The sequence below is a fragment of the Schistocerca gregaria genome, chromosome X (genome assembly GCF_023897955.1).
Source record: "Schistocerca gregaria isolate iqSchGreg1 chromosome X, iqSchGreg1.2, whole genome shotgun sequence".
NCBI classification, from domain to species: domain Eukaryota; kingdom Metazoa; phylum Arthropoda; class Insecta; order Orthoptera; family Acrididae; genus Schistocerca; species Schistocerca gregaria.
The window spans coordinates 149,665,315-149,689,914 of record NC_064931.1 but is presented as its reverse complement, the minus strand read 5'-3'; the positions used below and the strand labels follow the sequence as shown (position 1 = coordinate 149,689,914).

Sequence of the window (24,600 nt, the reverse complement as noted above, 5' to 3'; positions counted from 1 at the left end):
GACAGTCACGTGTCAAACCCTAAAGCTTTGCAATAGGAAGAGTTGCAGTTACTTCACCAAGAACACTGGGGGATTGTTTGTATGGAGCAGTTAGCGCGTCGACACTGTACTTGACAGGGTATGGACACACAAATACACTCCTGGAAATGGAAAAAAGAACACATTGACACCGGTGTGTCAGACCCACCATACTTGCTCCAGACACTGCGAGAGGGCTGTACAAACAATGATCACACGCACGGCACAGCGGACACACCAGGAACCGCGGTGTTGGCCTTCGAATGGCGCTAGCTGCGCAGCATTTGTGCACCGCCGCCGTCAGTGTCAGCCAGTTTGCCGTGGCATACGGAGCTCCATCGCAGTCTTTAACACTGGTAGCATGCCGCGACAGCGTGGACGTGAACCGTATGTGCAGTTGACGGACTTTGAGCGAGGGCGTATAGTGGGCATGCGGAAGGCCGGGTGGACGTACCGCCGAATTGCTCAACACGTGGGGCGTGAGGTCTCCACAGTACATCGATGTTGTCGCCAGTGGTCGGCGGAAGGTGCACGTGCCCGTCAACCTGGGACCGGACCGCAGCGACGCACGGATACACGCCAAGACCGTAGGATCCTACGCAGTGCCGTAGGCGACCACACCGCCACTTCCCAGCAAATTAGGGACACTGTTGCTCCTGGGGTATCGGCGAGGACCATTCGCAACCGTCTCCATGAAGCTGGGCTACGGTCCCGCACACCGTTAGGCCGTCTTCCGCTCACGCCCCAACATCGTGCAGCCCGCCTCCAGTGGTGTCGCGACAGGCGTGAATGGAGGGACAAATGGAGACGTGTCGTCTTCAGCGATGAGAGTCTCTTCTGCCTTGGTGCCAATGATGGTCGTATGCGTGTTTGGCGCCGTGCAGGTGAGCGCCACAATCAGGACTGCATACGACCGAGGCACACAGGGCCAACACCCGGCATCATGGTACGGGGAGCGATCTCCTACACTGGCTGTACACCTCTGGTGATCGTCGAGGGGACACTGAATAGTGCACGGTACATCCAAATCGTCATCGAACCCATCATTCTACCATTCCTAGATCGGCAAGGGAACTTGCTGTTCCAACAGGACTATGCACGTCCGCATGTATCCCGTGCCACCCAACGTGCTCTAGAAGGTGTAAGTCAACTACCCTGGCCAGCAAGATCTCCCGATCTGTCCCCCATTGAGCATGTTTGGGACTGGATGAAGCGTCGTCTCACGCGGTCTGCACGTCCAGCACGAACGCTGGTCCAACTGAGGCGCCAGGTGGAAATGGCAGGGCAAGCCGTTCCACAGGACTACATCCAGCATCTCTACGATCGTCTCCATGGGACAATAGCAGCCTGCATTGCTGCGAAAGGTGGATATACACTGTACTAGTGCCGACATTGTGCATGCTCTGTTGCCTGTGGTTCTGTCAGTGTGATCATGTGATGTATCTGACCCCAGGAATGTGTCAAAGTTTCCCCTTCCTGGGACAATGAATTCACGGTGTTCTTATTTCAATTTCCAGGAGTGTAGAACAGATGATTTCGTAGTGTCACGCATATACGGAAAATCAGTCCACTCAGTCACAAAAATTTTCTGCTTGGCTTGAGTCGCAATCACCATGGCAACGTGTACAAATAAGCTTCACACTCGTCGGCTGATACAGGTTGACTCGTATAGCAAGTTTCCTTTTGCTGCACCAATGAACTCGACAACGTCACAGAGCATAATTCAGGTGTTGTCCTTTATTTTTTGCCTAGAATGTTTACCTGAAGTAATAGTGTCAGACAACGGCCCTCAGTTCCTGTCAAATGAATTTGAACCATTCTATGAACACTATGGCATACAGCATCTAACTAGTGCACTGTTCCACTCACAGTCAAACGGTGAAGTGGAACATTTTGTCAGAACCTTCAAGCAGCAGATGCCCCAACATCATTCCGCAGACACCAGGTATCAAGCATTGTAAGTGTTTCTCACCTCATATCATTCGCACCCACGAGATGGGCCATCACCGGCAGAATTACTTCGCAGTCGCCGCCACCATCGGACACTGCTCAATCAGCTCCACCCTCCTCGGCATCTGGCACTGAAGGCAGGCCAGAAGTATCGGTTTGCGCCGCATGATATTGTCTTTTACAGGGCTTTTAGTGGCAGCCCATCAACTTGGCACTTGCATATATCTTATTTCAGGTCCAGGTGGCTTGCAATGCCAACATCAAAATCAATTTCGCCTCTGTCATGCGCACAATGATTATATAGTGTCTCCTCCCCCAGATTCATGGTCCAGCAGCCACCAGAGGGTGTCCTCACGACACTGCGGGACGACCCCATGGAGATGGAATCTTTGCCACCTCTTGTCCTAAGGATGGAACTGGACCTGCCCACACTGCCTTCTTCATCTGGTTCCTGGCATCAGGAGGTGGATGCGCACCCTTCTAGTCATTTTCTGGGGGACATTTCTGCCAGAGCGCATGTCTGATGGTGGAGTACAACCAGAAGCTTGAAGTCCCCGCAGCGACAGCTTCCGGTCCCGCGAGACCCCCACCCTCCTTCCTCCCCCGCCATGGTTGCACTCCCTACACGATGACAGTCTGTCACTTGAGGAGGGGGGGGGGGGGGGGGGGGGGGGGAATGTTCTGGCATAATGATAAGTGATGGCACAAAGATGAAGACTGCAAGAGCAAAGAAAGCTGTGGTGTGACAACGTCAGCCAATAGCCAACTGACAAGGACCGCACCACGACAGGAGCGCCCTCTAGCTGAAGAGAATATAAACGCCACTCCAGCCAGTCTTGGCCATACAGTACTAGACAGCACAGTATTAGAACAGTACTAGACCCGGCCTAGCGGAGAGCACTATGATAGCAGTGACGTATCAATTGCTTACACGGACCTTGTATACAGCAAGGGACTTTGATTGATTGCATGTTGCCAATCGCTTGCAACACCAATGTAAATTCAAAGTTAAGTATCGTTAATTTACTTATTTGTGGTAAAAACTACTAATGTGATTTGCTTGAATTATTGTATAGCATTCCGAGAATGCAGCATCCTTTACGCACCCTATACAAGACGAGTTGGTAGGACCCCACAGTAGCAGTTGTAGACTTGTGCACATGTTTTCGCAGATACACGAATCTCTACTAAACTTATGCACGAATCTCAACTAATCTTTGCCTGTCGTCATTTGCGCATTTTCTTTTGAACTGAGAGTGCAACAGCCTTTGTTTCCTCATCATTTTCCGAATGTCATTGTTAAACCATGGTTGGTCTTTTCTGTCCTTAGTACACTTACTTGGCACTTAGTTCTCCCAAACACATTTTACAGTCTGTTTTAACTTTGCCCATAATTCCTCTATATCTATCTTGCTGGAACTAAGTGATCTCAGTTCACTAAGTGAGATACTAACAAACTCTCCTGGCTTCTTTGACTGATTTATGAACTTTTGTAACCATAGTTATTATAATGACATCAAGATCACTAATTCCTGACTATCATGGTCACTAATTTCTGACTCTATACTGACACTGTCTTTAAGGTCCAGCATGTATGTAGCCATAAGGTCTACGATATTTCCATTACATGTGGACTCCCTAATTAACAGCCCAAGACAGTTTTCAGAAAGCATGATCAAAAGTACTCTCAAGGCTGGCTGGCTGTGCCCCCTACAATGAATGCATGGACATCCCAGTCTATACGTGGTAATTTAAAGTCACCTCCAACTAGTTGTGAATGCTCTGGATATTTACACACTATTGACCGCAGACTTTCTTTGAACAACTCTTAAACTGTCATAGTGCAATCAGATGGTGTGTAAAACCATACAATTAACTTGGTTTTCCCCAGACGTCTTATGCGTGACCAGATAACTTCACTGTCACACACAACTTCAACCTCAATAGAGAGAATATTTTTCTCAACTGCAATGAACACTCAGCCTCCTATAGTGTCTAATTGTCTTTCCAATGTACATTTTATGACTCGCTAATCTCAGAGTTTTCTAATTCTAGTTTCAGCCAACTCTCGATCCCAAGAATAATTTGAGTGCAAGAACTTTCATGGAGGGCAGAAAATTCGGGAACTTTGTTACCAATACGTTGACAATTTACTGATAAAATTTTGACAGTCTAGGTGACTTTACTCTGGTCAAGTAGCTGATTTCTGATGTCTCAAGAAGAGTCCTACAAATGCCCACCCAATAACACAGGGCTAGGTACCTATAGCCAAGACCGTTGCAGAGTCGACAGAGCCTTTGGTTGAGACTCTCCCCTTGGCTACAAACCAAAGGACCCCAATCAACTCTCGAAACAACATTGGAAATTGCAAGTTGTTCGTGCTCAGTGTGTGAGGCCAGCAACCTCCACCAGCGACCTTTATGAACTGAGGATGGCAAAAGAACCCATGCGACAGGCGTCATCGGTACCGACATGAGCCACAACTTGCAGACGACTACACCCTTCACCTTCAGGCTCGATAACCGTAGCCAAGGTCACCTCCACATCTCGGATGAGGTCCCCCACAAGACATATCGAATGCACATTGCATTTCTTTATAGCCCTGAACACTATCTCCCTAATGAGCTCCATAACGCACCTAATGCTGGAGCTCCTAATAACTATAATCCTATGAAAAATATTTGATGGCTAACACTTCACACATTGTATTTGGTTTCCTCAACATCAAGGCTGAACTATTTGCCATTGCCAAATTGCCACAACAATTTGTTCACTTTCAATTCCTCATCCGGCTTTCTTTCTTGTCATGTTTGGATCCTGAATCCTGGGCCTGCATCTTTTATTTCATATTTCACCACATATGATAACCATAACAAAAACAATACCAACAGACACAACAATGCTAACAAAATACGTTTCATATGCAGAATAACTGAATAGTACTGGAGCCTTCTGCACAAAATGTGATTCAGCTAATATATACAGTTGTTATAATCACAGACAATGGCTTGCATTAGACAAACTTCATACAACATTGCGTCAAGCCGAACTTTTGAAGGTTGTCAATCGTTGTGACTATGACACCACATTTATAAACACAACAGCCTTCAACAGTGTGATGACACAGCATAGTGTCTGCGTTCAGCCTGATGTGTACAAGGTCGAAGGTTTTAATCTTGTCAAAATCAGAGAAAATTTTTATTTTTCTAAATCTAATCAAAAGGCTGATAATAAGTTTAATTCAATTATTTGGTTTCAATGTAATTTTTTATTTCTAATACTCTGCTGCGTCATTTTCATCATCATACTGACTTTTTTTAATTGCTCTAATTTTTTCCTCCTTATCTCTTTTTTTTGTTTGGAATCTGACTGTCACCTATAATCTGCACCCAAGTGTCAACCAGGAATGCTCATCATTTTGTAACGTGGTGTCCCCTGTACCCAGAGTGAGGATAGTTTCAGGTAATCAATGACAGTGAGGAACTACAGTTCGCTTTTACCACTGAAACTGATATTTTGCTGCAGAAGATGGCTATAGAAACAAACATATTACAAAAATTTTCTGTCTTGAGTTTGCTCATAGGGGTTAGCCTTAAATGCCGTGAACAAAACAATCGTGATTTTAGTTCTACCGCACGTTGTTGATTGCTGTTTTCTCAGATACATTGAACAAGGTTGTATCTAGGTTAGGACACGAGTTTAAACTCGCAGCTATAAAACATGTCATGTGCTGCAATTGTCTCAGGCCACTTAAAATTAGCTGTCAACAGAGCATCATCACCTGTATTCATCATACATCACAGCGGCCACTTCCAACATTGCTCCGCATTGTATATTAACAGCATTTGTGAAGTGACCCGCCACGTTTGTGTGTCGCTTGTAACCGAGTGGTAGCCACCAATGGATGTGGATACTGTAGCAGCAAATGACAAGACGTCAACTGTCAAGTAATTTTAATCGGACTATCACAACCTCGTGTCAGCATGTACCTGCTCGGACCCTGCTGAAGGAACGGCCACCTGTTCACTCGCAGGCCAAATAGGTGAGGTCAGCCTTCATACTGGCTCTCTGCCTAGAGAGACTAACGTTTGACCACCCTCCACTCACCCTGCTGTGAGGACAAATCCACCACATCGCATATGGAGGTGACTCGGCAGCAGTGACCATGTGCAAAACAAGGGACACTGGGGGGGGGAGGGCGGGGGGGCTGTGCTGATTCCCCTTGGGTTTCAGTGGTGGGGAAAAAAAAGTTCTTTCGAGATTCCATTGAAAGGTTCCTGTGAAATTTCATCCCAAGATTGTCCAATAATTCTCATGGCTTCATCCAATAGTTCTCATGGCATATAAAACATTGAACTGCTTCCAAAAGTCGTTAACAGAGAGCTCTTTGTTTTGTCTCATAGGTTCATGTAAATGCAAAAAGATCGTCTTGTGCAGTAAGCTTTAAATGTTTTAATGACTGCCTGCTCCATTGGTTGAAGCAAGCTGGTTGTATTCAGTGACAAAAATACAAGTTTCACACGTGGGTCGAAATCAGAGTAACAGGAGAATGACCTGGTGCATCATCGATTAATAGTAGCACTTTAAATGGGATTTTTTATAATCAGCAATAATGTCTGACTTCAGATATGAAGTCTTCAGAAAGGGATGCTGTCACCCAATCTTTAGCATTTGACTTCCAAATCACGGGCAATGCACCTTTTAGGAATATTTTTTAACGTTCTCGGTTTTTCTGAGTGGTAAAACTAAGAGAGGATTTAATTTACAATCAACAGCTGTATTCGCGCCAACCATCGCTGTCAATCGATCTTTGGCTGCTTCAAAACCTGCGAGGGTTCTCTCTTCACACACAATAAAAGTTCTTTTAGGCATATTCTTACAGGAAAGACCTGTTTTGCCCAAGCTAAGTATGGTTTGGTTGGTATCGCCACCTTCATCTATCATTGTCTCGAGTTCTTCTGGACAGAGCGACACAGTCTCTTTACCAGAAATACTTTTAAATTCGCTAAACTAACAGTTATGCTATGCCAAATACAGTAACTTTCAAATTGGATAAAGTAACTGTTTCTAGATTTCAACATTTCATTTTCTGGCACCTCTCCAGCTTCGTTAATGCTCTCAAAAATCTGCTACGCTTCAGAGCTCCCATTGTTCTGATCATCTGGGTGGTAACACCATGACATTTATGAATGATACCTAAATTCAAAGACTGAGCATTATTTGCAGCTTTGAGAATTTTTTCTTTACCTTTATAATTGTTCTGATTGTTGATTAAGATAGATCAAACTTCTCTGCCAATTCATAAATTTTAATTTTTGCATAGAAGGCTTAGGCTTTGATAACATCAAGTTTACATTCCAAAAACAATTATTTCATTGTCTGGTACAAAAGAAGTAATTCTGCTACATTTGGATGACATAGTTACGTTACGATCTACCAATCAAGCCAGCTCCGTGATCCTGCATGAAACATGTCCGAACCTGCCTTAAGTCTAACACAGTGAGGGTGGAGTGGGGGAACATATGAATCACGTACCTCTTGATTTGCATAAAACGGGGGTAGCATCAGTCGTGGTATTGCTGTACAACTTTCTCTCTGTGAGCATCTACACACTTTTCCACCGAATCTCCCATGCCCTTCAAATTAGTAGTCATAGCCGCTTGGATAGCCACAACGCTACCAAAACAGTGTCCTTCTGGTATGTTCTTGACCTTGGGGAACAAAAAGACATCAGCTAGGGCTACGTCGGGACTGAAGTATGGCTGCTGCAGCTTTTCCAGGAACTCTGGACCACACAGTGACGTGCAGGCCCAGATCTGGAGGAGGGAGGGGGGGGGGGGGGGTAGATGTCAAACCAGAGTATCGCAGTTTCGGGGGGGGGGGGGGGGGCGCCAAATTCATATTCTTGAAGAAAAAAACCTTGTTTCACAAAGCACCTGGCATCCAAAAGCACGTTGGTCTACCGATTATTCACATGATTTTGAAACGCATCCCTGATGGTTTTTCAACATTTTTTATCACATTCTAAGTTGATTTCTGAACGAATCATAAGTTGAGTTTGGAATGGTGATTGTCTTGGGCAGGGGAATCTTCCTCGCATCTAGAAATAAAAAAACTTTCGGGCAGACAAAAGGGGAGCGGGACATACGAGCTGAGCCGAATAAACTAAAGGGCGAGTGCCAATCGCTGTTTGTCTATGTGGGTGATTGGTTGTGAGAATGATCAGCCTTGTTATAATTATTAGCAAAACCCATAGATTCAGACTACCAGAGAGAAAATCAATGACTAAGAGGAATAACAGGTAAGAAAGCTTAAATATTATTTTCCCCGTGTATCCAAGGAAATGAAATTGACAGATAATTTTTGCCAGAACGCTACACTACTAAGGGTCAGTTGTACAGTCCACAGTTAGCAGTCGCTTAAAATTCTGTTCTTGGAATAGCATGGAATATGCGTTGTACGAACACGTAATAACGCCCAGCTACCCAGAAAATATACGTGGGATAACTGAACTGGTGATTCTGGAATGGTAAGTGAAGTTAAAAGGAGAATAAGTATTCACAATGGCTGGAATAGTTACAGAATTAGTGATGACAAGATTGATTGTTAGAATGAAGAAGGAGAAGAAACAAAACAGGGACATCACACAAATTATATGGAAGACTATGATGATTCCAGATTTATATAAACATTATGTACTATTCCTACTTTTCGATCTCATCCTTGAGAAACTGGAGCATATGAATTAAGTTTGAAACTATTTCCTAATATAAAACTTTTTGCTTGTAGTAGGCCAAATAGGCATCTGATAATGGTACTTTGTGAATTATATTCTGTCCTGTTATTTATGTACATAAGATAGATAAAAAATGACCAGTTCTGCCAAAACAGTCTCACTTATTTGGCATGTGTAAAAGGAAGCAAACCGTGTAAAGCTGTAGCAAGATTAGAGATATGAAAAATAAATAAATAAAAAATGCTGAGGCCTAAGGACTGAAGAAATGTGTACTGTTTTGCTTGTGTCTCATCTTTATTGGTTTTGTTTCCTACACTCCATTTTATGTCAAACAAAAGTGAAAGTTATTCGCAAACAGGCAATCAAGAGTGCAAATTTTCTGAAGAGTTCTTAGTCTACTGATCACAAATAATCCCACCCAGTATTAATTGCGAGTTTCTATTACAAGATATAGATCTTTAAAACCCACAGAGCAAAATACAGTGATGCATGATAGAAGAATGCTGTGTTATGAGGCGTGGCACTTCACTTTGGCACACTTAAGTGCAAATAACATGTCTTTCATTTCCTCAAACATATATGTTTTAGATAGCGCTACAAAATGAACATTTTTTGAATTTTTTTTTTTTAATTTCTGACGTATTATATCAAACACTCTAGGGGGAAGGGGTGGGCAGAGCTCCACTACCAAGTTTTTGCCCCAGTTCAGAAATATCGTAGATCCAGGGCTGGAGAAGTGTAGCTGGATGCATTGTCATAGTGCAGCAGCCAGTATTAATGTCTTTTCGCACGTGGGTGACCCTTTCCACAATATTTCCTGGTTACCCACGTAGCAGACAACATTAACAATTTGTCCTCAAGGTACAAACACTCTGTAAAACACAGCCTTGGAGTCAAAAAAGATAATAAATATTGTCTTCAATTTGGATTTGCTCATCCTTCCGTTTTGGAGATGCCATGGTATATGTCATTCAGCACTCTGTGGGTCGCATTGAAATGTCCACATTTCATCACCAGTAATAAAGTTGGTCAAATAATCTTGTTCAATATCTGCTCGTTCTTTCAGTTCAGTCGAATCAATACTCTATAGGTATACTGCTCATCCAACAACAGTGTGGGGGCAGCTTGGTGCGCATCTTTTGCGTGTTCAATTCTTCTGTGACTATGTGATGCACAGTGGTTTTCGGAATGTCCAGTGTGTCAGCTAACAGCCAAAGATTCATTCAACGGTCAGCATTCAACAACTCGTGCACACAAGTCATTTTCACCAGTTTGGCTTTTGATAGCCGTCCAGAGTAGATGTCGCCGTCTGCCCCCTTCCTGGCCCTTCTTAAACTGCTTCATCCACCTGGTAACTTGCACATAAGAAATAGCAGACACCCCATATGCTTGTTTAGGCAGTTCATGAGCTTCTGCAACTTCTTTTGTTGAGTTTTGGGCGGAACCTGATCGCCCAAAGTATGTGGCCTGACGTGGTCTCTAACAATGGGTGCTCAAAATCAGCGATCCTGACACCACCAATGCTAAGAGGAAACTGACCTAGGGTGAGCCGCGAAGTTGACGGTCCACATGTAACTCTTTAACAGTTCAAATTTGCTGCAGCCTGACGGCGCACAGGAAAAAATGACTCTTAAGGTAAAGACAGTATCATTGCCTGTTGATCAAACAACTAAATTTCATGTTGATTGTTTCAACGCACAACCACTTAGTTGCTGTCCACAGTACAGTGCAGTTTGGTTCTATCACCACAACTATGGCCATAAGGCTGCAATGTATGTACTCCAAACCCGAGAAACAAACCAGTTTCCATTATACCGGCAGTCTGAAGTAGACATACTTCCTATCCAAATAAGGGGTGTCTGATTTTATGAAGCTAATGTTGACTTTACACATACAAAACACGAATACAATTTCCTCTATTCCTGGATGTCCGTCCCTATTATCAATGAAGACATGTCAGTCTAATGCTTCACCAGTGTTGCCACCAACGAAGCTTAGACTTCTTACCTATAACGGGCAATCTATTATTCGAATAGGCAGCTATAAAAAATACATAGCAAAAAATTAACATTACAAGTGGTAAATCATAAAGATTAAGATACACTGACTGACAAAAAAGGTGAAGCACGCACAAGAGAGTAAAATTAACATTTCACCCACTCATACAGTGATCTCCTTCCAAGTCTACTGAGAGTCTTTCATTTCACATTGTACACAAGCAATCTATCAAATTTAAACTGAATCAGTTGGAGGTCTTTCCCTTGTGAATGTGGGCACTGTTGTCTACAGGAGATTAGACACGTGCACAGCTCGAGGTCCCGGTGTGGATATACTAACTTCTTTACTACTACTATGTTCAGCTTGGGTTCAGCCTGTAACTGGTTAGAAGTGGCTGTGGACAGGCACGAAGATGAATACAGGCCTTTCATTAATCCATCCAACTTGTAGAGTTATTAGAGTGTGTAATATTCCGGCACTGTAGCGGCAGGCGTAGCAACGACTCGAGGTGGGGAGCCGCAGAGATGCTTACACAGTGGAATGCCATCTCGGTGCGCTGACTGTACGGTGATACGCCGCACAGCGCAAGTGGCACAGCCATGATGCTGTGGAAGTAATGTTGAATGTTCGTTGGCTCACTAGTGATTTTTTGTGTCTCTAGAACAGGCGTATATTTAAGTTTTTGAGGACAGCTAGAAGCTGCACTTACTATGTTTTATTTACAGGTTTTTCTCTTTCATATAACATGAGAATCACCACACACACTAGACTTTACAGTTTAAAGTACAGTGGTTGGCTGCAATTTTAAAAGAGCTATCCCTAAAAATTTAATTCCAACAGTCATTGTTTCCCCTGCAAGAAATGCCTCCCTTCGCTAAGGGTGTGTATTTAATGCATTTAAAAATATTGGAGTATAGAGAGGAATTTGGAGGCAGCATTAAAGCTAATAGAGTTTTATCGTGAACAGGAATTTTTATTGACAGCCACGAACTGCAATTATCAAAACAAACTGGAAAGACTAGATGCTCTAAGGGAGATAACATAGATATTCGAAAGTGATATGCACGATGTGATAAAAATGTCTTCAATGAATTCTTTCCACCATGAATGACAAAGGAAAACAAACCAAACTGGTAGCTACTAATAACTTCCTGTTAAAGGTAAAGTTCTCCGGAAAGAGGTGTTGTCTTTGGAAATTTTAGGGTCTACATATTTCAATAACAATTCAAAATCTGTAGCTTTGATTAGGAAACAAACTATTATAGAATAGTCCATACTCCAATTAAGCTTTAAGGTAGACATGAATTTTGTCCCACAACATAGATCACATAACTAATGAGGAGGTATTGAATATAATTAGGGAGAAGAGGAGTTTGTGGCACAACTTAACTAGAAGAAGGGATCAGCTGGTATGACATGTTCTAAGGCATTAAGGGATCACCAATTTAGTATTGGAGGGCAGTGTGGAGGGTAAAAATCGTAGAGGGAGACCAAGAGATGAATACACTAAGCAGATTCAGAAGGATGTAGGCTGCAGTATGGGAGATGAAGCAGCTTGCACAGGATAGAGTAGCATGGAAAGCTGCATCAAACCAGTCTCAGGACTGAAGACAACAACAACAACAACAACAACAACATCGGCCGGTGAAATTTAAATTAAAATGCTATTTTATAACAATAACAAAATGGGTGCAACGTCGGCAAGTTATCAGAGCCAGCAGCGATTCCACATAGCTGAATCCCTTGGCCCCAAGCCCTTTGTTTGGTGTGGATGAGAAGCTGAATGGCAACGTACTGGCAGCCAACGTTCCCACTGCGTTCATGCTGTGGTGCACTCTTTATTTTGCAAACTCATTCTAGCGCAATTTGTCTTCACAAAGTGGCCTTCAGCAGATGTTGTGCAATACCTGCATTCACGAATTGGTTACTATTTCGGTCTCTATACGTAGACAATAGAGCTATTTCAAACTAGTAGTTGTACTCTACAGTCCAGAGACTGGTTTGGTGCACCTCTCCATGCTACTCTATCCTGTGCAAGGTTCTTCATCTCCCAGTACCTACTGCAACCTACATCCTTCTGAATCTGTTTAATGTATTCATTTCTTGGTCTCCCTCTACAATTTTTGCCCTCCAATACCAAACACCTTGTCTTTTAACATTCCCCAAAGACAAAAAAAAAACACACAGATTGAGATCTGGGGAACAAGGTGGCCAGCCAGTCAACTATCCTATAATGATTAACACTTTGTATTGCCATCATAGAAGCACTGGCGATGTGTTGTCTTGCAGTGCCATACATGAAACAACCTTACATCTTTTTGTTTGATGCTAGTTATGGGGGGGGGGGGGCAGGGAAAGGGGGGGGGGATGCAGTATATTGTTCGCATACCTGTCAGAATGTATTTTTCCATGGAAAAACATTATCCAATAATTTGTCTTGCCCTAATTGCAAGCCACACTCCTGTTTTCAAATCATGCAGAGGTTGCTGACATAATTCACGAGGATTTTCAAAGCTCCAACATGGATTGTTCCAAGAATTTAAATACCCTGACAAATGTAGCCATGCTTCATCAGAAAAAAAGCATCTCAGGATTAACGTCCCCATCGAACACAGACTGTAACAGCCAGTTGCAATAACAACATTTAGCAACAGCATCCAAGTTCTTCAGTTTATGCACTACCACTATTTTGTATGGTTTCGATTTCAGTTTGTGCACAGCTTTGACCAGACATCCTTGACACACCAGTATGAAGTGCCAAACTGTGCACAGATTTTTACAGACTTCTTTCTTAGGGCTCCCCTATCTCATCTAATTTATTTTGGGTTAAAACACTAAGTTCTCTAGGCCTTCATTTTTGTAACACAGATCCAGTCTCTTGAAATTTCTTCAATAAGCTGCTTCTTGTCAAGTCATTGGGAACATGCACACTGGGAAATTTTAATATGAATTCAAGCCGACATTCAATGTCAGATTCTGTTTTTGAATAGTTCAACACAAAAAAAAAACACTCATTGACCCTACGTGTTTACTGACTGGAAACTCGACAGGAAACTCAAAACAAAATGTCCCAACACTCAGTCACACAGTGTAGAAGACACACACACTGTGTTTCTGTCTGAGGACTGGGCCCAGTGACTACGGGCAGGGAAAGCCTCATACTCAGCACAGTTGCAATATTGAAGTCTAGCAACAATATTTTAAGCGATTAAATTTGACAAAAAACTCAAAATAAAACACCAGTACACTCAATCCACAGTGTAGGGGGGCACAAATGTAGTATTGGCATCCGGGAACTATGCATAGTGACAACCAGCAGACATAGTAGTAACAGCCACGCGGACCCCTCCTGGGCATCTTTCGTGAGACACTCCGTATTTTGATGAATGAGTTTATATGACAGCTGCCCGCTACAAATTATTCTGGCTGTAGAAACAGCCAGGACAGTCATACAGACTGTGAGTGACAAACTTGCAAGGATTAACAAGACAATCCAGGTGGGGAAAGTATTACAATTATGCTACAATACACGCTATCACACAAAATGTTTTTGATTCTGGGATTTGCAAGCAGATTCTTAAGTACCCTGATCCTTCTTTGCAGCAAATTTTGCCAGTTATAGAGTATCAGGATTAATGTGACAGCACAACAGACAGTTTTTGAGTAGTGCATACTTCTAGTGTAGCATAGCACTATAAGGAGACCACACACTTGACTCACTCACTGTGGGCTGTTCGGGCACAGCATAAACAGCATGTGGCGCACCAGGCTCATAGTGTAAAGTCTTGCCCTCACTGTAATACAGCAGACAAACGCCATTCACACCCCTCGCAAGAAGCACTTGTACATGTTGAGACACTTTGCTAATTTGATATTGCAAAAATTTGTGTATCTGTTCATGGCAATCTTTTTCCATTCCAGGAAACAAAATGCTTCGACACCAGGCAAAATGTTGGATAGGTCCCACGGTGACAACTTATGTAGGCTGTCGAAGGTTTGTAAACCAAATGCAGATGATAGGGAAGGACTAGATCTTCCCTGAGACATTGCAATGCAGCTTGACATCTTCACCAGGAACGTTCATGAGATGCAACTGTAATACAGATGTAGTATCAGTCAGGAACTCTGAAGCTCCTAGTCATCTTGTTGTGCCTGGGTAAGTTCTGCAAAATCAATAGGACTTGATGCATTATCGACACGACAGGCAATTGGCAACTACAATGTCAATTCCAGAAATGTGCTTGATGTCAATGCTAAATTGTGCTACGAATCTTATGTGGTTATTCTGACAAGGTGAGCAGTTCTTCCTGTTCTGCTCGAAGGCATAAGTCAATAGCTTATGATCCATGTAGATGAAAAATTCCCTTGTTTCTATCAGCAGCTGGAAGTACTTGACTATTTCGTACATGACAAGAAGTTCGCAGTCACAGGCACTCCACTTCTGTGACTGTGACAGTTTGTGAGAACAATAAGTAAGCAGTTGCCATGAGCCATCTGACAATTGTTGCAACACCACACCAATGGCTGGCTAACTTGTATCCATCACCAACACTAAGGATGCATCAATTTTGTGGTGTATGAGAAGTGCAGTGTTCGCTACTCTGTTTCATATCAGTCCACCAAACTGGAGTATTGCCTCTGACCTCTGGGCCAGCAAGTGCTGCAGTTAATGTTTCCTTCAGTTGTACTGAATGTGGTAGATGGCGGCGATAGAAATTCAGCATCCCTAAGAACCGGCATATGTCTTTAACAGAGTTCTGCTTCAGTACCTGCACGACGCGCTCAACATTTTCTGATAATGGGAGAGAGCCTGCAGAAGGTATTTGATGGCCAAGGAAAGTAATCTCGGTTGCGTGTAGCTAGAATTAATTCTGTCTGACCTCTGAATAGCATGTATGTATTAAGTCGATCTGTAGTGCCTGAAACATCACTCTTGTGGATCTGTGGAAAATCTGAACTTTATTTCACAGGCTAATCACAACGAACACGTAATAGCTCTGAGCAATGAACAGATGAGGAGATGTTACACTTGAAAGTGTAACCATCCCTGTATGATAAGCATTAGCTCATAATGGGGAATCTCCATAACTATGAACAAATTGTAACGAATGAAAAATGGAGCGCAAAGTCAAAGAACAAACCGTCATTGCTGCTGATGCAGGCAGCATAATTCATAAATCTGACAGCCACAATGATAACAACAACAACACAACACATGTAGCAGACGATGGCAATATGACGCTACATGTTCTTTGTGTGTCAAGCAAAGGCATGTACTATTAGTATGTTTACAGCAATGTAAGGCAAACTCTTAAGCTGCTCTCTCATACAGACCTCAACGTTTTTCAGTGATTGTTGTGATATCTCCACCAAACAATGTTGATAATTCAGAACAGTGTCACGTTAGCCCTAAAGTGAAGAAGTCACCAACTGCTTCTTCAGTGCAGTGTCAGGCCAACAAACTTTCTGTTACTCTTGTCATTGCAAGTCAGAATGTTCACTTGCAAATGGATGTGGGAAACTCCATTACATTGCTCAGTCGTAGCACCTACAGCATGTAATAGTTATGACATTCCTGCTTTATCTACTTTATAAAGCGAAATTTACAGTGCTTTGTTCATGGAACAGTGAAAATATTTTTGGGCTGGACTCATTCGATTTGTTTGGGTTATGCATTTGGGACAACATTCTTTCTGTTATTTTGTTTGAACCTCAGGACAGAGTTACAATATTGTGTACAGGATTTCACAATTTTGAGTGGTTCTTAGGTATTCAGCTATGTGGCGTTGTCTAAAAGGCGCACTATTTCAGCAAGCAGACTTCTTGCCATCTTCCGGCATTCCTTTGGGTGACACCCAGCAAATATCATTCAATATTAGAAATGCCTGAAGATGGCAATAAGTCTGCTTACCAAAATATTGTGCCTTTTAGACTATACCATGTAGCTAAATACCCAAGAACTATACAAGATTTTCCTGCTCTGGGAAAACCTAAAATCAATTTCATAATTTGTTTGTTGAGGGTCCAGGCAAAGCTAACAATTTTGATGCACATGTTACAATGAAGGGCAATGCGCAGCCACATTTTTGTAGAGCTCATCCCATTCCAGATGCTATCCATGAACATGTTGCTAAGAACATTTCAGCACAGCAGAACAAGGGCGATACAATCGCAGCTTGTCAATGGGTATCCACACTTGTGATTCTTAAGAAGCCTTCTGTGAAGCTCAGGCTGTGCGTGGATTCCAAAGCTACAATGAACCCTCAGACTGTCATTGATTCCTATCCATTGCTGTGCCTGGGAGACAGATTGGGTGCCAGTCATTAATTTTCTAAAATCTATTTACATGACGCATACTTGGAAATAATACTGGAAGAACACACTAAAATGTTTGTTGTTAATAACCACAAGGGAAGTTTTTGACATTGCTGTTTGGCAGTGCTTCTGTACAAGCCACATTTCAGCACTGTTTGGAGCAATTAACCGCAGCAGTTTCTTTTTCTTCTAACTACTTGGATGACATCGTGGTGTCAGGTTGCACCCGTGAGCAACATTTCAGCAATCTTCGCAAGCTATTTGAAGTGTTATCAGCTGCATGCCTATAGTGCAACAAAGACAGGTGCGTGTTTTTTCACACCGAAATATAGTATTTGGGACACGTGATAAATATCCAGGGCAACTATCCATTGCAGTCACATTTGCTTGCTATCTGTGCCATCCCTCATCCTCACATCATGAGTGAATTACAATCTGTGTTGGAGAAGATTACATACTATGTCCGGTTTATTCCTAATGCCAGTCCAAATAGTGGCTCTCTTGCATCACTTAAATAGGAATTAAGTCCCTTTTGTTTGGTCTAAGGAGTGTTATGTTGCCTTCCAGAAGCTGAAGAATGCTATACTCAATGATTGTTGCCTTGCACATTTTGATCCTGCCAAGCCCACAGTCTTGGCTATGGATGCAAACTCCTAAGGGATTGGTGCAGTTTTGTCACATAGGATTGGTTTGACAGACAGACTGATTGTGTTTCCTTCAAACTCACTGTAAAAGGCTCAGTGCAACTACTATCAAATTAAAAAGGAAGTTCTCTCAATCATCTAAGGAGTGAGCAAGTTTCATCATCATCATTTTGGCATAAAGTTTTATCTGGTGATCGGTCACACGCCCCATCAGTCCCTATTTAGTCCATCTAAGCTAGTTCCGCCTCACACAGCACGAAAGCTGCAATGCTACGCCCTTCTTTTGTCACATTAATAGTATGAGAGTGTGTACAGCTCAATTCTAAGAATGCCAATGCCAACGACAATGCTTTCTCGCTTCTACCTGATTCAGCGTTTGATGCATCTGAAGCTGCTGCTTATTACACTGATGTTCAGGATATGGACATCTTGCATATCTTCCCACTCATCCACTCAGGCAATGGCAGCTGATCTGAACTTTCTGCACTACATCCACACCAGATACCCACGTTCAGCAAAGCAGATATGTAGCCCGGTGGTTCGCTGACACTTTGCCATTGGCAGGCTCTTGCTGGTCGACAGAGGGTGATTTTACTGCATACTGACAATGAACAGTCACTTTTAGTGGTTATTAATGCTCTAATACAAAGCTCTTCACTTGCTTCACCAAGGCCACTGGGGCATCATTCGAACCAAACAAGTGGCATGGCCACATTGTACTTGGCAGGGAATACATTTGCACACTGAACAAATGATGTAGCAGTGTAATCAGTTTGCCCCATATCAACAGTTCTTTCACTGTTCTAAGCCTCAGGTATGGTGATAGTGACTATATTTGGATTTTGTTGGTACATATTTGTATACCCATTGGCTTATTGTCACTTGACACATTCAGCCAGTTTCCCTTTGTGGATCTCATGCCCTCTCCTAGGATGAATTTTACACTCCGAGCACTGCCATCAATTTTTTTGCCTGGAATGACTGATGGACAATGAAACACAATTTGTTGCCGCAGATTTTGAACAGTTTTACCATGTCAACAGCATCTCACATAAAGAGCACTTACAATCAAAACGGGAATTAAAACACTTTGTGTATAAGTAACAAATGGACAAACTTCATGCCTCCCACACACAAGATCAAGCTCTTCTCTTCTTGTCAATTTATTGCTCTCAGCCCACAATGGCAAGCCACCGGCAGAATGTTGCATGGTTGACATCACTGTACTTTGCTCGCGTTGCTACCTCCTCCTACTTCTCAACTGCTAGGCAGCTCCGCATTTTCAATCCAGGGTCTACGTGGCTTGCCACGAGCACCAGATCAGAAACTGATGGATGTGGACACTCCATCACAGCCGTCGCAGTGCCTACAGCCTCTATTGCTAGGGGATGGGCCCCTCTTCCATGTGGCCATCCAGGGGTCGCTGCCGACAGTCATTGAGTCCCACTTGGCCTTAGCTGATGCTGTGCCTCTGGATGTGCGGGCACAGCCTCCAGTCAGGTTTTTCTGGCAGGTGTTTGAGATTGGTCCAAAGGCATATGCCGGGGTGTGGAAAGGGCTTAGCATCAGCCTTCGCTTCGGCTCCTGTCTCCTCATTGGCACATTCATCCTACCCCCCTTCCACATCGCCATTCGCCACTACACAACAACGGTGAGGATGTTTGGGGAGGGAGGGTGTATAGGGATGTGGTGTCATTGCCAGTGATACCACAGGAGTCGGCATTCGGCAACAATTGGTAGTTGTTGTTGTGGTCTTCAGTCCTGAGACTGGTTTGATGCAGCTCTCCATGCTACTCTATCCTGTGCAAGCTTCTTCATCTCCCAGTACTTACTGCAACCTACATCCTCCTGAATCTGCTTAGTGTATTTATCTCTTGGTATCCCTATACGATTTTTACCCTCCACCTTGCCCTCCAATGCAAAATTTGTGATCCCTTGATGCCTCAAAACATGTCCCACCAACCGATCCCTTCTTCTAGTCAAGTTGTGCCACAAACTTCTGTTCTCCCCAATTCTATTCAATACCTCCTCATTAGTTATGTGATCTACCCGACTAATCTTCAACATTCTTCTGTAGCACCACATTTCGAAAGCTTCTATTCTCTTCTTGTCTAAACTATTTGTCGCCCATGTTTCACTTCCATACATGGCTACACTCCATACAAATACTTTCAGAAACGACTTCCTGACACTCAAATCTATTCTCGATGTTAACAAATTTCTCTTCTTCAGAAACGCTTTCCTTGCCATTGCCAGTCTACATTTTACACCCTCTCTACTTCGACCATCATCAGTTATTTTGCTCCCCAAATAGCAAAACTCCTTTACTACTGTAAGTGTCTAATTTCCTAATCTAATACCCTCAGCATCACCAGATTTAATTTGACTACATTCCATTATCCTTGTTTTGCTTTTGTTGATGTTCATCTTCTATCCTCCTTTCAAGACACTGTCCATTCCATTCAACTGCTCTTCCAAGTCCTTTGCTGTCTCTGACAGAATTACAATGTCATCGATGAACCTCAAAGTTTTTATTTCTTCTCCATGAATTTTAATACCTACTCCGAAGTTTTCTTTAGTTTCCTTTACTACTTGCTCAATATACAGATTGAATAACATCGGGGAGAGGCTACAACCCTGTCTCTCTACTTTCCCAACCGCTGCTTCCCTTTCATGCCCCTCGACTCTAATAACTGCCATCTGGTTTCTGTACAAATTTTACATAGCCTTACGCTCCCTGTATTTTACACCTGCCACCTTCAGAATTTGAAAGAGAGTATTCCAATTAACATTGTCAAAAGCTTTCTCTAAGTCTACAAATGGTAGAAATGAAGGTTTCCTTTTCTTAATCTTTCTTCTAAGATAAGTCGTAAGGTTAGTATTGCCTCACATGTTCCAATATTTCTACGGAATCCAAACTGATCTTCCCCTAGGTCTGCTTCTACCAGATTTTCCATTCGTCTGTAAAGAATTCGTGTTAGTATTTTGCAGCTGTGGCTTATTAGACTGATTGGTCGGTAATTTTCACATCTGTCAACACCTGCTTTCTTTGGGATTGGAATTATTATATTCTTCTTGAAGTCTGAAGGTGTTTCGTCTGTCTCATACATCTTGCTCACCAGATAGTAGAGTTTTGTCAGGACTGTCTCTCCCAAGGCCGTCAGTAGTTCTAATGGAATGTTGTCTACTCCGGGGGCCTTGTTTAGACTCAGGTCTTTCAGTGCTCTGTCAAACTCTTCACGCAGTATCGTATCTCCCAGCAGATGTCAGTGATCACGCACACGCGCGCGCGTGCACACGCGCACACACACCCTGCCTCCATTAGCTGCCAACAAAAGCGACCTCCACAGACTGAACGTAGCACAGCTCTGTGGCAGCCAGGACTGGTTCATCAGGAGCTAGAGAACAGACTAGGTAATGTCTTGCATCGCTACTGTGTGCTCAGCATTGGCATGTATTGCTGTGTATTTTGGACTACATAATTATGGACTGGACTGCTTCAGGTCTGACCGAAGTTGAGTAAATATACGTTTATAGACTATTTGTACAGATTAATTATTTGCTCCGGTATAGTTATAAAGGAAAAGAATAAATTTATTACTCTCAAACATCACAATAATAAAACATAATATCTCCTTGCACATTACAATCATGTAATGCAAATGGCAACAGTTTGCTGCTCCACTGCTCCTGGCCACCCTTCCTCCTATATTAATATCCACTGAGGAATACAACATTTATTATTAAGGAAAACATTGCTTTATTGTAACATTCTTCAGTTCATGTAATTAGAGCACAGCTTTGAATTTTTAGCTAGTGAACAAAACGAGTCTTTCAACATTCAATATCACACAAATTTGATCATTTCTGGACCACCAACACTGTTACCGTCTACGTGCACATAAATCCATTACTAAACTGTAGATGTGTGTGTATTGTTTCGAAACTTGTATGAAAAACATTAATTTTAATATAGTGGCTGACAATTGTTTATTTGGAATGAATATACCAATATATCTTTCTCCCTGATGACATTTTGTTAATTTACTGGAGAACCTACTATTGTAAACCATTCATAAATGGAGATTTTTATTAAGATTTAGTGTCAAAACACACTAGATTGTGACTGAGAAAAACTGACACTATAACTGGAAAAATTAAGGCAAATATGGAAGAAGACAGTGAAGAATTGGACAACAAAATTTAATAAAGCATTATTTTCTGTGCATAAGCCACATCTAGCCAAAATGCAAAATGTAACTCTGATTTTATATACCAAGATATTTGTGTTAATGAATGTTGTCATGAGAACTCCATAAGCTCAACAAAGAAAATATCAGTGACTATTCCAATATTAATTACTATCACAAATGATGTGGCATTAATAACAGGACATAATAGATTAAATTGTTTGCTAGAAATTACTTACATATGTCAGTTTAGCGACAGCATTTGCTTTCACCGCTATGTTATCCTGGCGAAGTTCTTGCTTAATTTCTTCAATGCACTGGGCAATATACTTGGCCTGAAAATAAATATTTATATGAGACTACGCTATAATGTTTCTAGCACTAAACTCATTGCACTTGACAATACATTAAATTTTTTGATACACCAAATTAACCCTTTAACTGCTCTGGACGTGTTAACGCATGCCCCTTTGTACCTGTCTCTGTGAGCTCTGAACATGATTACGCACGCCACCAGTCCTTCTGCCTGGTACTCTGAACATGTCTATACGAAGACACATTCAGAGTACCAGTCAGAAGGACTAATGGCGTGTGTAAACATGTTCAGAGCACACATGGACAGGTACAAAGGCATGCACGTTAACATGTCCAGGGCAGTTAAAAGGTTAAGAGGGCCAGAAACCAATAACTGATCCCAAATTTAAACACAGAAAATTCTGGGAAGGCTATTTTCATTTACAAACATGAAAAAATCTTAGGAATAAGCACCAAACACTATCAACACAGTATGTTATTTTATATTTGCACCAAATGGAAAGCTATTCAAACAGATGTGACAATCAATCATCATCTAACAGGTATATTAAATGTTTATGGACTTGCCAGCATCTATCAACGTGCAAGAACAGTAGCTGCTACTGCTGCTGCAGCGGAAAGATTTGCTGTTAAAAATGTGAATGTGTATGTGCTAGGAATAGTCAATAACACTGTACCTCTTGTCACATTCATCTTTTGAAATGACGATGATGATAAAATCAAAGAAATTTATGCTCATAAAAATGCCTACTGACAAGCTTTCACCCAAAGCACCATATGCAAACAGAATGGGAGAAAATGATATTGGGAACTGAAGTACCCTCCACCACATACATTACAGTAACTTGCGGAGTATAGATCTAGGTGTGACAGGAGGTCTATGAAAGTGCAATCCCACTACTGTCCTGCCCCCCCCCCCCCCCTCTCTCTCTCTCTCTCTCTCTCTCTCTCTCTCTCTCTCTCTCTCTCTCTCTCTCCCTGTCTTCCCCCCATTCACACATTCATTTACCTCAAAAATTCAAATACAAAATTTATGACTAGTCAAACAGTCAGATGTTTAAATTGTACTATCAGAATTGAATACACAACAACAGAAAGGACTAAAACAATATCTGATGAATGTGGCTGGCAGTTCTCTTACTCAAAATTTTCCAGGAATTGTGAGTGAACATTAGAATCTTTTACCTATAATAAACATAAAATAGAATCATAAAATACGAACTACAGTCATCTTGTCATTATGTTAAATAGAAGGCAGATAGGATAAAGGTTGCTATCTTCGTCATATTATAAAAAAACAGTTGGTTAAAATGTGATGTACAGTAGTCTGGATTCCACTATTAATGATGAGCGGGAAAAGCAGCCCACCTGTCAAAATGCAGCATTGCCTTATTTGGAGACACATTAATTACCATTTTTGTCTGAATGGAAAATAGGGTGATTATGACAATAGGACTGTCACCTATATTTATTGTACTTCACCTTCAGCCACTTTTCCTTCAATTGACATGTCACCCAATGTGTCAACCTACTATAATAAGACTATTACATGCAAAAAAAGAGAGATGAGAGATGGGGGCAAGGGAGTGAGTGAGAGTTGGCACTGTGTTACGCTGAATTCTACATCAGCACCTTTTGCGGCTACATCAGAGTTGGAAAAATGTGAGGGGAAAGAAGTTGAGATCTACTGTTTGACATTTGTTGATGACTTAGCCATAGTCTCACAACCATGACACAGCGTGCCTCCAGATCAAAACCCTGAAGAAGTGCAGAAGAAACTTGACTGTCAATCTCCTCCAAAAAGACAGAATCCATTACCAACACAAGTGCTACTATCCTTGACAATGAATATGACTACACCAAACAGATTCCAAAATAAAAGTACCTTGGTGAAACCATTTTGGAGAACATCATAGATACATCTCAAAGTCATTTTGTGGACCTTGTCAAGATCAGAATGTGTATCACCTCAAACTGAGTCAAGCTGTTCAGGCCAAATATATATTTGCTGACCTGATGAAAGGCTAATGCTAAGGTTTAAAAGAGGGGGGGGGGGGGGGGGGGGGAAGGGACCAAACTACGAGGTCATCGGTCACTTGTTCCTAATAAAACAATGCCACAAGTGTGAGAATAAAACAGACGAGACATATAACACAAAACAGGAAGAAAGGAAAAACCACAAGAACAAAGGGGAGGCAACAAACCCTAAAAGGAACAAAAGAGGACAAGAAAACAACAGAGATGCTAGAAACAGAAGAGAGAAAACAAGAAAGCAGATTACAGCAGCTGGCAGACCACGAGTATAAAAAGGAGAAGCCAGCCACTCTACAACACATTAAAACTTCCACCCTAAAAGCACTAGGGTGGAGGACACAGAGGGACAAAGGACATGTGCTCAAACCTACATATAAGTATGAAACCCACTCTCATGGAT

The 24,600-nt window shown here is 42.2% G+C and overlaps 1 protein-coding gene across 2 annotated transcripts in view; it reads right to left on the bottom strand.

Moving 5' to 3' along the window:
• The window catches only part of LOC126298835 (AP-3 complex subunit delta-1), a 234,114-nt gene that overhangs the window by 195,509 nt on the left and 14,005 nt on the right, over positions 1 to 24,600 (bottom strand). For both annotated transcript variants that reach the window (XM_049990312.1, XM_049990313.1), the window contains exon 3: positions 22,091 to 22,186. In XM_049990312.1, coding sequence (XP_049846269.1) covers positions 22,091 to 22,186 — 96 coding nt within the window. The remainder of the gene's footprint in view (positions 1 to 22,090; positions 22,187 to 24,600) is intronic.